The sequence below is a fragment of the Phaethon lepturus genome, unplaced genomic scaffold (assembly GCF_000687285.1).
Source record: "Phaethon lepturus isolate BGI_N335 unplaced genomic scaffold, ASM68728v1 scaffold18187, whole genome shotgun sequence".
Lineage (NCBI taxonomy): Eukaryota > Metazoa > Chordata > Aves > Phaethontiformes > Phaethontidae > Phaethon > Phaethon lepturus.
In genome coordinates, this window is record NW_010552751.1 from 18,120 (window position 1) to 31,774 (window position 13,655).

At 44.5% G+C, this 13,655-nt stretch overlaps 1 protein-coding gene across 1 annotated transcript in view; it reads right to left on the reverse strand.

Annotated features, from left to right (window-relative positions):
• LOC104624057 (golgi-associated plant pathogenesis-related protein 1-like) overlaps positions 1-8,717 on the reverse strand; it is a gene marked incomplete at its 3' end in the record, with an annotated part of 23,426 nt that extends 14,709 nt beyond the window's left edge. The window contains exon 1 of the mRNA XM_010291320.1: positions 8,624-8,717. Within this exon, the coding sequence (XP_010289622.1) occupies positions 8,624-8,717 (94 nt within the window). The remainder of the gene's footprint in view (positions 1-8,623) is intronic.
• Between the last annotated feature and the right edge of the window lie 4,938 nt (positions 8,718-13,655).

Consider the following 13,655-nt stretch of genomic DNA (forward strand, 5'->3'; position numbering starts at 1 on the left):
GGGGGGGTGTCTCCGTTTTGGCTTAAGTATTTGCAGGAGTTATGGCCATGGGAGGCGTTTTTCTAAACCTGATGAGGGAGTTTCAGTATGAATTTGGTTTTAGCAGCCTGCAGCTTCCAAGGAAGAAAGCTGAGTCAGAGGTACCGATGTCTTCCCACACTCTCTTCAGTGAAGCAAAACCAATGCTAAGTCTCTAGCTCTGACACTTGCAGTGAACATTGTTTCAAATATAATCCAACAGCTAGTTACAACTTATTATTACAGAGCTTTTAGCAAAGAACTGAGATTTTCAACAGCAGGATTTCTTTGCCTGGGGATACCTAGACCTCAAGATAGATTTACCGAAGATAAAAAGTTAAGGAAACTGCTCTGAAGACACTTACTCTAAAATAGTGGCCCCACTTTACATGAATTAGAGCATCCTTAAATTTATGCCTTCAGGTAATCTCTGCCTTAATCGTTCTGACCTAGTAGAGGAGCAAAGACCCTGTTTCAAGGACAGACAGATCCCAACCTGTTACATTTCTGTACATCTAGTATAGAGCAACCTCTCCGCATCATGTTCTCAAGAGTACTACAGCAGAAACAGGAGGAATTTTACATGGAACACAGAGGAAGCGGTACTCTGTAAAAGCGCTGCTCTCACCCATTCAAAGAAAAAAACCACACAATGATCTCAGACAGGAATTCTCAGTGCACTGGAAAGGGCAGATGGGATTTAGTCAATAAACCAATTGTCAGGACAGGATCTCAGTTTTATGATTCATCTAAAAATACCGCACACAGCTCAAAGACAGTAACCTGGACCCAGTTTGCCATTGATTTGAAAAATGTGACACAAGTGACAAAACATTTTTAACATGTGCTTAGATCTCAAGCTCTATTTGTATAACTGCTTAGGGATGCAAGCATTCCCCACGTCTTGGCAAAAGGAGTTTCTGGTCTGTCGTTGCTCCTAAGTGTGGAACAACCAACTGATGTACAGTGATAAATGTGCAGGAAATAACAAAGACAGTAATTGCCTTCTGACTGTAACAGCAATTTGCATATATTAAACCAGGAGATTTTAATCATTTGGGGATTGGGAGGTGCCCAGTGGAATATCTCTACTGCTTTTGCCCAATCTGCTTTACTAATGTAACGTACAGCCACAAGACTTATCTGGTATTTGTACTTTTTAGCTATTGGCAAGGAAGTGCTGAACCTGATGCTTCTCAGCAACTACAGTTATTTAAATTACTGTAAGGTTATTTACGAAATCCTAATCCACTTGAAAATACACGCAGCTTCCAGGACACGAGGCCAAAACCCACCCACTGGCAGCTATATGGTGCGCTGCCTGGACTGGGTGTCATACCAATAAACCCTTTACAATGACGTTTGCAGGCAGCTCTGATCTCGTCTAGGATGCTGACCTTTAAAAAAAGGAAAAAACCTCAACAGACCCATGCTGAGGCCCATTAAAGTGTTACCCACGCAAAGATTTTCCTCAAGTTTCTCTGGAAGATGCCTACGGTTTTGAGTGAATCAAGTACTAGGTTTTGCTGAGCGTGTCCCATACGTGCTGTTTACACACAGGACAGACAGACAGTATGCCGCCAGGCTCTGTTTTGTCACAGAAATAACGTCCTAACCACAAGAACAAAAATAAACCATCCAGTTTCGCAGCCGTTTCAGAAAACCAGCACAGATTTTCGCTCACGACTCTAACAGGACAAAGATGGAGAAAGCCCTGGGCATGAGCTCTCTCTTCTTAAGGTCTCCGGCTCCTTGGCAGCTTCGGAGGAGTCTCTCCCGGCCAAGACTGTCAGAGCAGGGCACGCAGGCAGCCGGCAGCGGTGGGGAAGGGACCAACGAGGCAGCCGGCAGCAGGGAGAGGCTTTGCGAACCCGTGCACAGCTGGGGAGAGACCTGGGAGCTGAGCAAGGCTATGTCCTCAGTGAAACCGTAACCAAACCTTCAACCTAAACCCTCCCCACAGGAAGGGTGGTAAAAAGCTTCCCCCCCGCCCCAAAGCATCCCGCTGCCTATCTGAAAGGCAGCTAAGTTTTGTCAGACAGCAAGGCACAAGACCATTTTAAAGCTGTAATTATTAAAGGCTTATAGTTGTTTCACACAGCAAAACAAAGCTACTACAAGTTACAAAATGTAAGCTGTATACAAAATACAACTACCTCTGCATTGTGCAGGTTGGGGGGGGGTCCTTTTTCTCGGTTTTTAATCTAAGCCTGTGTCAGAGGGAAAGCTCCTCCCAGGCTGTACCACGCACACATGAAAGCGGCTTTCTCCGAGGAAAGCCACTAACTCTTTAGCAACGCTTTCCGAGCACAAAACCAGGCACGGACATTGTCAGAATACACAGCCCAACTGCACGACGGCATCTGCTCACCTGATTTTCCCATGATCAAGTGTTGTGGGGTTTGGGTTTTTTTCTAATTTCACCTGTTGCCTCCTCTCTTGGCTGAGTTTCGCTGCTAAGTGCCGGGACGAAGCGTTCGCAATTTCAGCTCAACTTCTTCGGTCGCCTGCGACCGCTGCCGGAGAAAACTCAGCGGCATGAACCCGTTACCGCCCCTTCTTCAGCACTGGAGTAAGCCTGCCCATGCCTTATAAGGCAGAGGGACACCGCTTTTTTTTCTTAAAAAGATCCTGTTTAGGGTCAGGAGCTATTTATCCTCCACAGTAACCGAGCAGCTCCAAAACACCATATGGTTTCGCATACCAATTTAGCTTAGTAATCGCGGCTGTCTTCTGATAAGAGTAGGCTGTGAAAAGAAATTCTGCTGACAAATAATTCTGCTGTCACAGCAGGCAGCCCATGAGGTCAATTCATACAGCTAAATACTTGTTAAAGTTTTACCCAGTTGCTGTACGTAAAGTTGAAACAGGCAAGTGATAGGACAGTTCAAAGTATATCTGCATTTTATGTCTAAAACAAACCACTTTCTGCACTCTTATGACATAATCTGTAGAAGGTATTAATAAAATGCAGCGTAAGATTTTGCAGGTTAAACAGGAACTGTGCTGATGGTGTATTTCTGTAAAAAGAGTCGGATGTGCATATGCCTCATTTTTTCTGTGCAAGCGCACTGTGCCACTGTTATCTGCACGCTGCATCAAAATACCTCAAGCTAACCTGGCTAATATTAACTACGTCGGCTACAGCGAGCACGATACTTTGATTTAACTTCAGAGGTGCCGCATCTCTCCAAACAATAATTCATTTACGTCTTTCTAACTTTCATCTTTTCATCATCACAGAAAAATCATCTGAGGTTAATGCTTCCCAATTTTCTACAACGCCTTTCAAAATTTTGAAGTTCTGCTTGGTTTTGTGCCAAGTCTGCTGACTCAACAGGTTTTAATCATCCTTTATCTACCTCCGGAGGCTGAGCTCCATGACAAGAAAAGAAAACTCAAAAATAAAAAGATGTTGGGGTTTGTGGTTTGTTGGTTTTTTTTTTTTTTCCTTTTTAAACAAGTAGCAGCAGCAGGTGGGGAAGGCAACAGCCCTTCACCGACACGCTGCTTCTCCTGCTCCACTGGCGAGGCTGAAACACCGGCCGAAGGGGTGTCGCTATCTAACAGCTGATGGGGTCACTAAGCAGAGGTATGGGGGCACCCGATCACCACCCGGAGGAGGAAACCGCAGGGCGTGGGATCCCCCTCATCTCCCCTTCGCTGGTAGCCAGGCAGGCAGCAAAAATGTGCTGCTAAACTTGAAATACCGGGCTGTACCCCTCCTAGGACACGCGTCAGGGCTCAGCAAACCCCTGTGCCACCCTACGGCCATGACAAGGAGCAGAAGGGAGTTCAAATTTGCATAGCTGGGAGTCTCTGTTATTTGAAATGTTCGTTTATATCCTCATAGTTGATTGCTGTATTTTATGCTGTTTATGTTTCTTTATATTATATATATATATTATGATCTTTATAATATTCAGCTGTGTGATAAAGCGACATCCCCTCGGGACCTGGACTGCTACTAAGGAAACAGCATAAAGATCTTCAAAAGTGACCAGAGACACCTGCATGTGATGTTCACAACATCCTGCGCAGCCATAACGTGGAAAAGAGGGTTTCTCTGACCTGGCAAAAAATCTGGTGTTACCTAGAGGAAAAAAAATGGTGCTTTTGCTGATGAGAAAACAAGGAAATCAAAAACACTGCTCAGGCGTGAAATGCGAAAAGTATGAGTACAAAGTAAATGCAATGACTCATCAGAGACTGGAAAGCAATGTAAGATGAGATGACACACAAAAACAGAGAGGAAGGGGGGAGCTGGGCTTTTTTAGCATTTTAACATTACCTGATGAAATTTCCACACTAACAAATACTGCTGATCTTATCAGATGGAAATTTGGAGGAAGCATGTACACTAATAACTAAGAATGTAATCAAGTCTTTGAAAATAAGGATGGTGATTAAATAAAAGCCACTGCTTAGGGAAATTTGCAAACTGTAAATCATTAATACCCTTTTACCGGTTTCAGGTAGTATCAAACTTACTGACATCTGAGTGGAAACAAATGGGATTTCCCATTTGCTTGATGATGGATCAGAGCACCTCCGAATGCATGCTTGTTAAATTACTGCATGATTCCTTTACACAAAGAAAATGCTAAGATGGCATTGCTATTAGCCAATAGTGGGCACTGGAAACGATCTTACAGAAACAGAAATGCCCTGACACAACTAGACCCGAGTCCAGTGTTCTGCCTCCTGTAGCAACACCTACTAAACATTTCTGGAAAAGATGCAAAAAAAAGAACAATGTGGATTGAGTCGTTTTTAATTGTTCCATCTTTATACTAAAAGGAAAACAGAACGAAAACAGCTGGCTAGAAAAAGTAACACTTAACTACTAAAGACTGGTGTTACAAATATTCTTTCTGGAAATAGGTGATAAAGCACATAAGAAGGAAAAATGCAATTTGAAAGGAAGTGCTTGAATCATAACAATCAGGGAGTTAGAGACAATCCATCTGCAGCAGAGCTATTTCATCTGCATCCCGAAAATCTGCAGCTAAAATTTTGGCGGCAGACTGGGTGTGTGGCGTTCAGACGACAAAACGGATTCCTCTTTCTACCCTATCTCCCCTTTTCTCCCACCAAAGCAAATCCATTTCACCCATCCGCACCAGCCCCTTCTCTTTACCTTGACGTGACCGACCCTAATGCTCACGGCCTCATAACCTCCTCCGGTGATACCGTACGTGAACCCACATCCTTCCCCTGCTTTGCTTTCCCGTCTCCTCTGGAAGCTTCCTGCACCCCTTCCCACCAGCAGCTTCTCTTCACCGTCCCCCAGCCTGCCCTGGGCGACTGCCTGTTCGCACCGTGATCAGCCCCGGGTAGCCCCAGGCACTCCTGCGGTAGCCCCCGGGTTGCCTCGGGGCACGTGGAGCCGGCAAGGCCAGCGTGGTGGAACCGGCAGTGTGGGCTTCCAGGCCCCGCCGGGGTCGTGCTGCCTGTTGTCTCGCAACGCGTAGTCTTCACAGCCACGCGCTGACAGCCTCCCGTGTTCTTCCGGTAGCTTCCACCAGCCAGCTACGCATGGCTAGGCCCGCAGGGACTCAGGACTAAGCAGAGGTCTGTTAGAGAGGGCAAGAAACGCCAGGCAGACCCCAGGTTACCGGCTGGTGTCCCAGAGGTCTGCCCCCACACAGCTGAGCCCCGTCCCCACCCGGCAAGAGAACCCACCGCAGCAGGACGCTGCACCAGCCGCGTGCCTGTTGCAAGGGCCCCAGCAGCATCCTGGCTGCCAGCCGGCAGACTTCTCTTCCAGCGGCAGCGCAGGTGATGAGGTAACAGCTGGCCAGCTGCCGCCTATGCGGAACCCCAGCTGCTGGCAGGCAGGTTCAGACACATTTAGGAAGGCCCGAGATGAACCTTTTCACATGTGGACGCCCTGATGGGTCCAAGGACGCGAATGCCTGTCATCATCCACTCATTCCACCAGTCGGTACGAACCAGGTGCTGGCGCAGAGCGGGACAGGCGTATGACAAGGCCCCCGTAGCGAAGCCCTGCCCAGGAGGTGTGTATGCCTCCCAGCCTTCTGTTAAGCACAACACTAAGCAGCGTCTCCACAAGTCAAACCATGCGTAGAAAAAGTTTGTGAGCAAAACTAAATACAACAAACCTGTTCTCCCCGGAGACTCTTAACAAGTGACCCTAAGGGCCAACAGCATTCATATGAATATGACTAGATCATATATGAGTAACACCACATATTAATAACATCATATATGGTGATAAGAACCATGAGTAAACAATAGAACAATGCACCAGACTATCAATGCATACTGGGTAAAAGGAACATGGGGCAAAAATGAGGGTGGAATATTTGAGAATAACACTCCTGTTCCGTTTTCGCCAGACTTTGCTTGTGGGACCCAAAACGGGTATTGCCATTTCACCCAAATTAAACAAAGTAATACAGGCTGTGTCGCAGGTCACAAAAATTCAACTTTAACACAGCTGGAGATGTTAATTCCCTTACAAGAGCAGATATTCATCTCTGTTTTCTAGTGTGACCATAACTCTCAGATGCTGAAGAGAACGAAAAGAGCTGAGCTGAAAAGAGTGTGAGTAGAAAACAAGGCTGTTCCTCTTCTCTCAGCTCGGTGCTGTTGCCAGGTGGCCACATCCACAGAACCGTCCCAGAAAAACAGGAGACTGTCACTGCAGAGTAGTTATTGACTTTCACTTCTTCCTACACATTGCAGGATAAAAGTAATGCGTGATTAATCACCAACAACAGTCTTTAGGGCTGGATGCAAAGCAACGGTTTTGGGGACAAAATGTGGGAATACTGTTGTCCAAGGGAGAGTGTGGCACAGGCACTGCCTTTCTCTAGAGAGGCCCAGCACCCTCCCCAGCTGACATCAGGCTCAGTCCTTGGCCCTGTCTGAGAGCACAAGTCACAAATCTCAGCAGAGCAGGGCAGTGAAATGCCCACTTCAGCCTCAAGATGTTTCTCAACATGGACCAAACTACCTGGGTTCTACCTTCAGAAAAGAATCAGAGGGAAACCCTCAGTATGGTTGTTCTCCACTAGCTCCAAGCAGGAGAAAAAAGACAATATAACGCAACCTGCAGAAGGAGCGTCACTTCCCACCCCCGTGGATGCTCAGAGTGCTTCCCCTGCACCCCGCCACGGAGAAGGACGTGGAGCCCCTGCTGCTCCCTAACAGGCTGGGGTGAGCTCAGCCTTGGGGTACGGAGGGGTTAAGGTAAAGAGAGGGAGGAGACGGTACCCTGGAAGGACTTCTGGCTCAAAAAAGTATCTGAGGACATTCAAGAGGAAGAGGGCTCCTGTCAGTCTTAGAAAGCGTTACCTCTCTCTTCCGAGGCTGCGGTGGGCTGAACAGTAAGTACCTGGCGCATGGTGTTACGACACTTTACAGGCTCTCCGTTCCAGCACAGTACCTTGGGCCGAGGTTGAACACCATTTTTCCAGGACTGCTGCTCTGTGGAAATGATAAGAAAAGTCCAGTGACAGCCCAGGTGAGCAGAAATGCACACAGCAGTCAGAGGACGAGGCCGGCTGCTGACCTCCGGTAGAGGTATATCCATACGTAAACACGCTGACTCCACAGCATCTGCGATTTTGCCTTCTTGTGCATAGCCCCGCAACCTGCTACTTTTTATATCAGATCCACATATGCAGTAACCTTTGTTTTAGCAAAACCATCATCCTACTAACTGGGAGCACCTCCTGCTTAACAGACATGTATTTAGCCCTTACATTAAAATATCCTTGTAGATGAACCACTTTATGAGTCAGAAAGTACATTTCAGCAGTCACTCATGAATGAGATCACACAATTATGATAGGTCCTGAAAACATTGGTTTAGATGTTCAGAAGAGGACAAAAAAGCACATCCGACATTGGGAATAACTAGAGAAGAAACAAAAAAAGAAGGCAGAGTGATTGTGGTCCTGTTTAAGCCTCTGATTTGCTTCTGCCTTGAATTACACAGCCAGTCCTGGCTTCCTGATCTCAAAAAGCATACAGCAGAAGTAGAAAAAGATCAGAGAAAGGCAACAAGGGCATGGAAGCTTCATACACAAACAACAGGGCTCTGAGCAACCTGATCTAGAGGAAGGTGTCCCTGCCCATGGCAGGGGGATTGGAACTAGATGATCTTTAATGTCCCTTCCAACCCAAACCATTCTACGATTCTATGATTCTTCAGCCAATGGAAGAGATCATGGAAAGGGAAATTACAGACATTAGTACAAGATGATGAGCAACACAGATGGCTAATGACTGTGTTTGTGGGAACAAAGGTAAAAAAAAAGGGATGTGGGATGCAGCAGAGAAGGTGCTTTGGCAAGGAGGTTTTATTTCTGCACACGTTGCCTCTTGTCCTACCAGTGGGCACTGCTGAGAAGTGTCTGTCTCCTTTTCCTTCATCCCCTCCCTTCAGGTATTTATACACGCGGATGAGATCCCCCTTGAGCCTTCTCTCCTCCAGGTTGAACAGTCCCCGCTCTCTCAGCCTCCCCTCACACGGGAGATGCTCCAGTTCCATAATTGTTTTTGTGGCTCTGTACTGGACTCACTCCAGTATGTCCATATATTTCTTGTACTGGCAAGCCCATAAAAGACTTACCAGTAAAGACCAAGGCACAGAAGGCATCGAGTACCTCGGCCTTTTCTGTCTCCTGTGTCACCAGGACCCCGCTGCATTCAGCACTGGGACACATTTCCCCTGGTCTTCCTTGTGCTCTTTATGCACTTGTAGAAGTTGCCTTTCACCAGATTCAAGTCCAGATTGGACTTGGCTTTCCTAACCTTATCCCTGCAAGATCAAAGAGCAGGTCTATCGTCCCACTGGGTCACCTGTCCCTCCTTCCACCTCTTGTATACTTCCTTATTATGTCTGAGTTCAGCTAGAGGGACCTGTATCTGTTCTTCCGTGTCACTGCTCCATCATCTCCTCGCCAGCAGCTTTCCTACCTGACCTTCGTATCAGGCTCTTTTCTTCACAATTCCCCTGCATGAATTTCATTTCCATATTAGCGACCCATTCAAGTTCTCAAATATAAGCTCCAGCACCATCACATCTGCATTCAGGGTAGCAAGGAGGACCTTGGGGACTACTGACCTGTTAGCCTCACCTCCATGCCTGGGAATATCATGGAACAGATCTTCCTAGAAGCTATACTAAGGCACACAGAGGGTAGGGAGGTGATTTGAGACAGCCAGCATGGCTTCACCAAGGGCAAGTCCTGCCTCACCTGCAATAGGACAAGGGGTAATGGTTTTAAACTAAAAGAGGGCAGATTTCGACTAGATATAAGGAAGAAGTTCTTCACAATGCGGGTGGTGAAACTCTGGCACAGGTTGCCCAGAGAGGTGGTAAATGCCCCATCCCTGGGCATTCCAGGTCAGGCTGGACGGGGCTCTGAGCAATCTCCTCTAGTTGAAGGTGTCCCTGCTCACTGCAGGGGGGTTGGACTAGATGACCTTTAAAGGTCCCTTCCAACTCTTCTATGATTCTGTAATTCATCACAGAGCTTTATTTCAGTCTTCCTACCCCTGAAGAGTGCTGTTTACCATGCTGGGTCTATACCTGTCTTATCAAGTAGTTCAGCACAGCAGGGGCAGATTTGTAAGGAGAAACCTGGTGTTCATGCTAAATGTTTCATTGAGATTCACCTTGACCTAAGACTAGCTCAAGGACAGCAGCATGGAATGAATATCCAACAGCAGCTGTGGCATGTCAGATAAACTCCTGGAGCAAGTTTCTGGCTAAATTTGATCCAAAAAGAATCCATTTCACACTCAGAGACAGTTATATGGTGCAAACTAATGACTGCCAGAATGCTGAGATGGGCACTGAAATATCATCTTGCCCTGCTTTGGCTGATCTCTTTCTATTGTTGATTTTATGTACTTCTCATAATTTCATCCAACTCACTTGTCAGTCTTGACTTATCTCACTGGTACATGCAATGAGTCTGCAACAGCACTGCTCATCTACCTTGTTAGCTAAAAACATCAGTTGATTGTCCTTAGGCAAGATTTCTCTGGCATTACCGCTTTGTATTTTCCTTCCTTTGACTACAGAGACACAATTAAATACAGGAAAAGTCGAAGTAATAAATCCAGAAAGAAAACACTATTTTTGTTCAATTATATTGTTTAGTATTTTTCCCCTCAATAAATATTTTATCCCTTAACAGTCTTCCGATACACTGGATTTTAGATGCAACAGGCACACTTCCAAAAAACATTCCGAGCAACCACTGACACCAAGAACGAGGGCACTGCTTATCAGTAGGAATTGAATCGCTGTATTGGAGTTGATAAAACACTACTGAAAGTAGGCATCTGAGCAGGACACACAGCACACAGACATCTCTGCAGTGACAACGAGAAGGCTATTCCAAGCGTCTAATTTTTTCACTCTTCTTTCCCTCTATGCTTCCAATCAAATTGCAAAGCCATCCCTGTAGACCAAAGGGCTAATCAAAGAAGCATGAGGAAAACTGCTAAAATATGCTAGTTCCATAGTAGGCATCACTGTGGCTGCACACTTCCCTGGTGACACTGCCAGGGAAAGTGCTTTGCTTGCCTTCTTGAGGGGATGGCTGGGAGTAGAGGGGTGTCAGCGCTCACGCCTGTGGGTGGGACATCAATGCTGGGGCTGGACTACTTGGCTTCCAGAACTGATTGTTAGCCAGAACAGTCCAATGGTCTGGCTAACTCCACCTGCAAGTCCTACTGCTTTCATGAAAGGCAGTAATGGTGACCTGGTCCGGACTGTCCTTTCACAGTTCTTCTAGTACAGCTAAAGCCCCTCCTAAAACTGTGTTCTTTGGAGTAGTGCACCCTGAGGCAAAAAAGAAAAAAAGCTCCTAAACCGTGAACAAATAACAAAATCACATGTGTGTGTCAGGTCTGTTGTGGATCTTTATTCATAATCCCCAGTTGAGGGACCTTGCCCTCATGTGTTCATGCTGCTCAAAGCTCTGTCACCACAAGTTTAGACCTTAGCGTTTGCCCTGGCTTATTTCCTGGCTATGCTATTTTCTGCCTCTTCTGTTCCTGCATGAGGCTCTTCCCATTCTATTTTTTTTTCTTTTTCTTTTTTTGTATGAATCAATCTGAACCAGCTCTTCTGCCAGTTTGCAGTTCTCTGCAAATCTTTTAGACTGATTCACATTCAGAGAAACATTTCAGATGCTCCTGTCATACTTAGTGCCAGCTCTCAGTTTTAAAGTCCTAGGATTGCGGGAATTTCAACTATTGCTTTTTCTTTTTTTAAAGGTTGCTTTCTAGACCACTTGCTTGTAAAGAAAATCCTGACAGTGTCACCTGTAAGAAACAGATGGCAAATAATTTATTTTTAAATAATGTAGGCATCATTCGCAAGAATGATGCCATTCTCAAGAAACCTACAGCTTCTGAACAGTGGGAGATGATAAATCAAGCTGTAAACTTACCTTTTTTTTCTTCATTGATGCTCAGCAAATGCCTTTTTCCCACCCTATGAATTCTGTCCCTTTGTCTTTTCACTCAGAACCTGTAACAGAATCCTTGCTAAGATTCAGTTAATTTTCTTAGCTCTGTCAGCTCATTTATATACCTGTATTTTCAATGTACTTTTTTTAAAGACTATTCAATATATAGATAGAACATTTGACTGAAAACATAGGACTATTTACATAATTTTAATGTCTTTTTTTCTTTTCCTTAAACTAATAGTCCATCAGATAATGTACGGCCAATATTAAAATTGACAAAATTAAATGATGATTTGAGTCTTTCATGTGGATTTTAGACAGGATACTTTGTTTTTCCTGTCTTATCTTTTTGTCTGACACAATTCCAAAGGCATGATTTCAGTTTTTCTTTCTCAAACTATGTATCTACAGGTGACTGCATTCTGTCTGCCCATGAGCAGTACCTTTTCTTTCCCTTTTTTCTGCTTTGCTTGTTGCTTAGCACTTTGAAGACATTGATCATCACGAATAATTTGAATACTGCTTATACTGGTTTGCAAAATCATAAAGATGACCAGCATTAAAAGTTTGTGAGTAGATAACCTCAAGCAAGAAGGTAAAGAAAAGTCCCTAAATCTGCAAGCTCAGCTGGAGCTGGCGTCGGTACTACCATCTTTAGGCTGTACTACCACCCGTCGGCTTAAAGTAGAATCCACAAAAACAGCAGAAGGGATGAAGCCTTGCTGCCGCCGCTGCAGCACAGCCTGCCATTAACCCAGCTCCTGCAAGGCTGTGAATCCGTCGAAGATTCCTCATTCCTGATGGATTTAGCTGCAGTGGCTAAAGGGATTACCAACCCCCATTATGGTCCTCTTTGACCATAGCTAAATCTGACTGGGATTTTGGATTTTCAAGGCAGGGCTTCTGTCTGGGTATATGGGATTTTCTTGGTAGCTGGTCCAAGACTAGAATTTTTTCCTATTAAGAATAAGTGTCATCGATTTTTTTTTTTTTTTTTGGTAAGGGAACCTTAAAATATTTACCATTTTCAAATGTAAAGTTCTTTTCATCGATGTAGATGCAAGCTATCCTGCCCTTCTGTCTCATTCTGGAAGGCATTTCACTCAGGATCACTCTCTACAGCACAAGACCTTGGTATTTGGAAACAGTTCCTGTGCAGGACAGAATCCAAATTAAGCTTGCTGCTGATTTCTGAGTATTGCAGGTAAAAATACGTAACCTTGAAGGTTATTGTCAGCAGAAGTAATGAACTGCTATGGGTTTTGATAATGTCAGTGTTATCCAGTGCATCTTTAAATCTCTAAACAATTTATATTTTATTTGGACAGATAAATCATCAAATCTGTTTCTTTCCATGTCAGTAATGTGCACCGTTCTATAATTTCTTTAGGTTTTATAGCACCCACAGTAGCATCACTCAAGTGTGGAACAAAATGTGTAGGTCCAAAAATAATTAAATACAAATATCAATCTTTATGTCTACTTCAGGCACAGTTTATCATATAACTAAGTATTTAGGTAATACAGATCATGTTGCTTTTTGTCCAGGAGCTATGAAAAATGTGGACTTCTAACATTCAGTCCATCCCGCATACCTTGTGAATGGAGCTTTTATTATGGCTATATGTACGTCTTACAGTAAACAGGTATCTTTAAGTAAGCTGCAGCATTACTTGACTCTTGCCTAAAATGTACCTAACTATAGGAATATAAAAACTTTTAGCCTTCTCTCTGGAAGAGAGCATGAGGTAACTTCTAAATTTTTGCTTCGTGACATAGAAGAAAAGTAAGATTTGTGTGTAGGCTTTTGTTGTATTGAACATTAGCTTGCTTCATTCACTCGATAACCAACTGTTAGTAGCTCAGCTCCTTAAACATCATCTCTTGCTCTACATCAGTTCTATGTGAAGAGCTAAAAACATGTAATGTAGTGCTATTGTTACTGGCTTTGTATCTAGGAAGCCAAGCAAGAGAAGAAAGATAAACAGCATACAGAGAAAGACGCAAGTATAGCTTTCTGGGTATACGGGTATGGGTATCAGTGGATTTTGAGATTTAGATTTTATTTGCAGCTGGCAAAAACAGCAAATATTGAGCCTAATTCATAATATAGTTATTACTGGTTTTACACTAATACAAGGTAACAATGTGTCGTGGTTTAGCCCCAGCCGG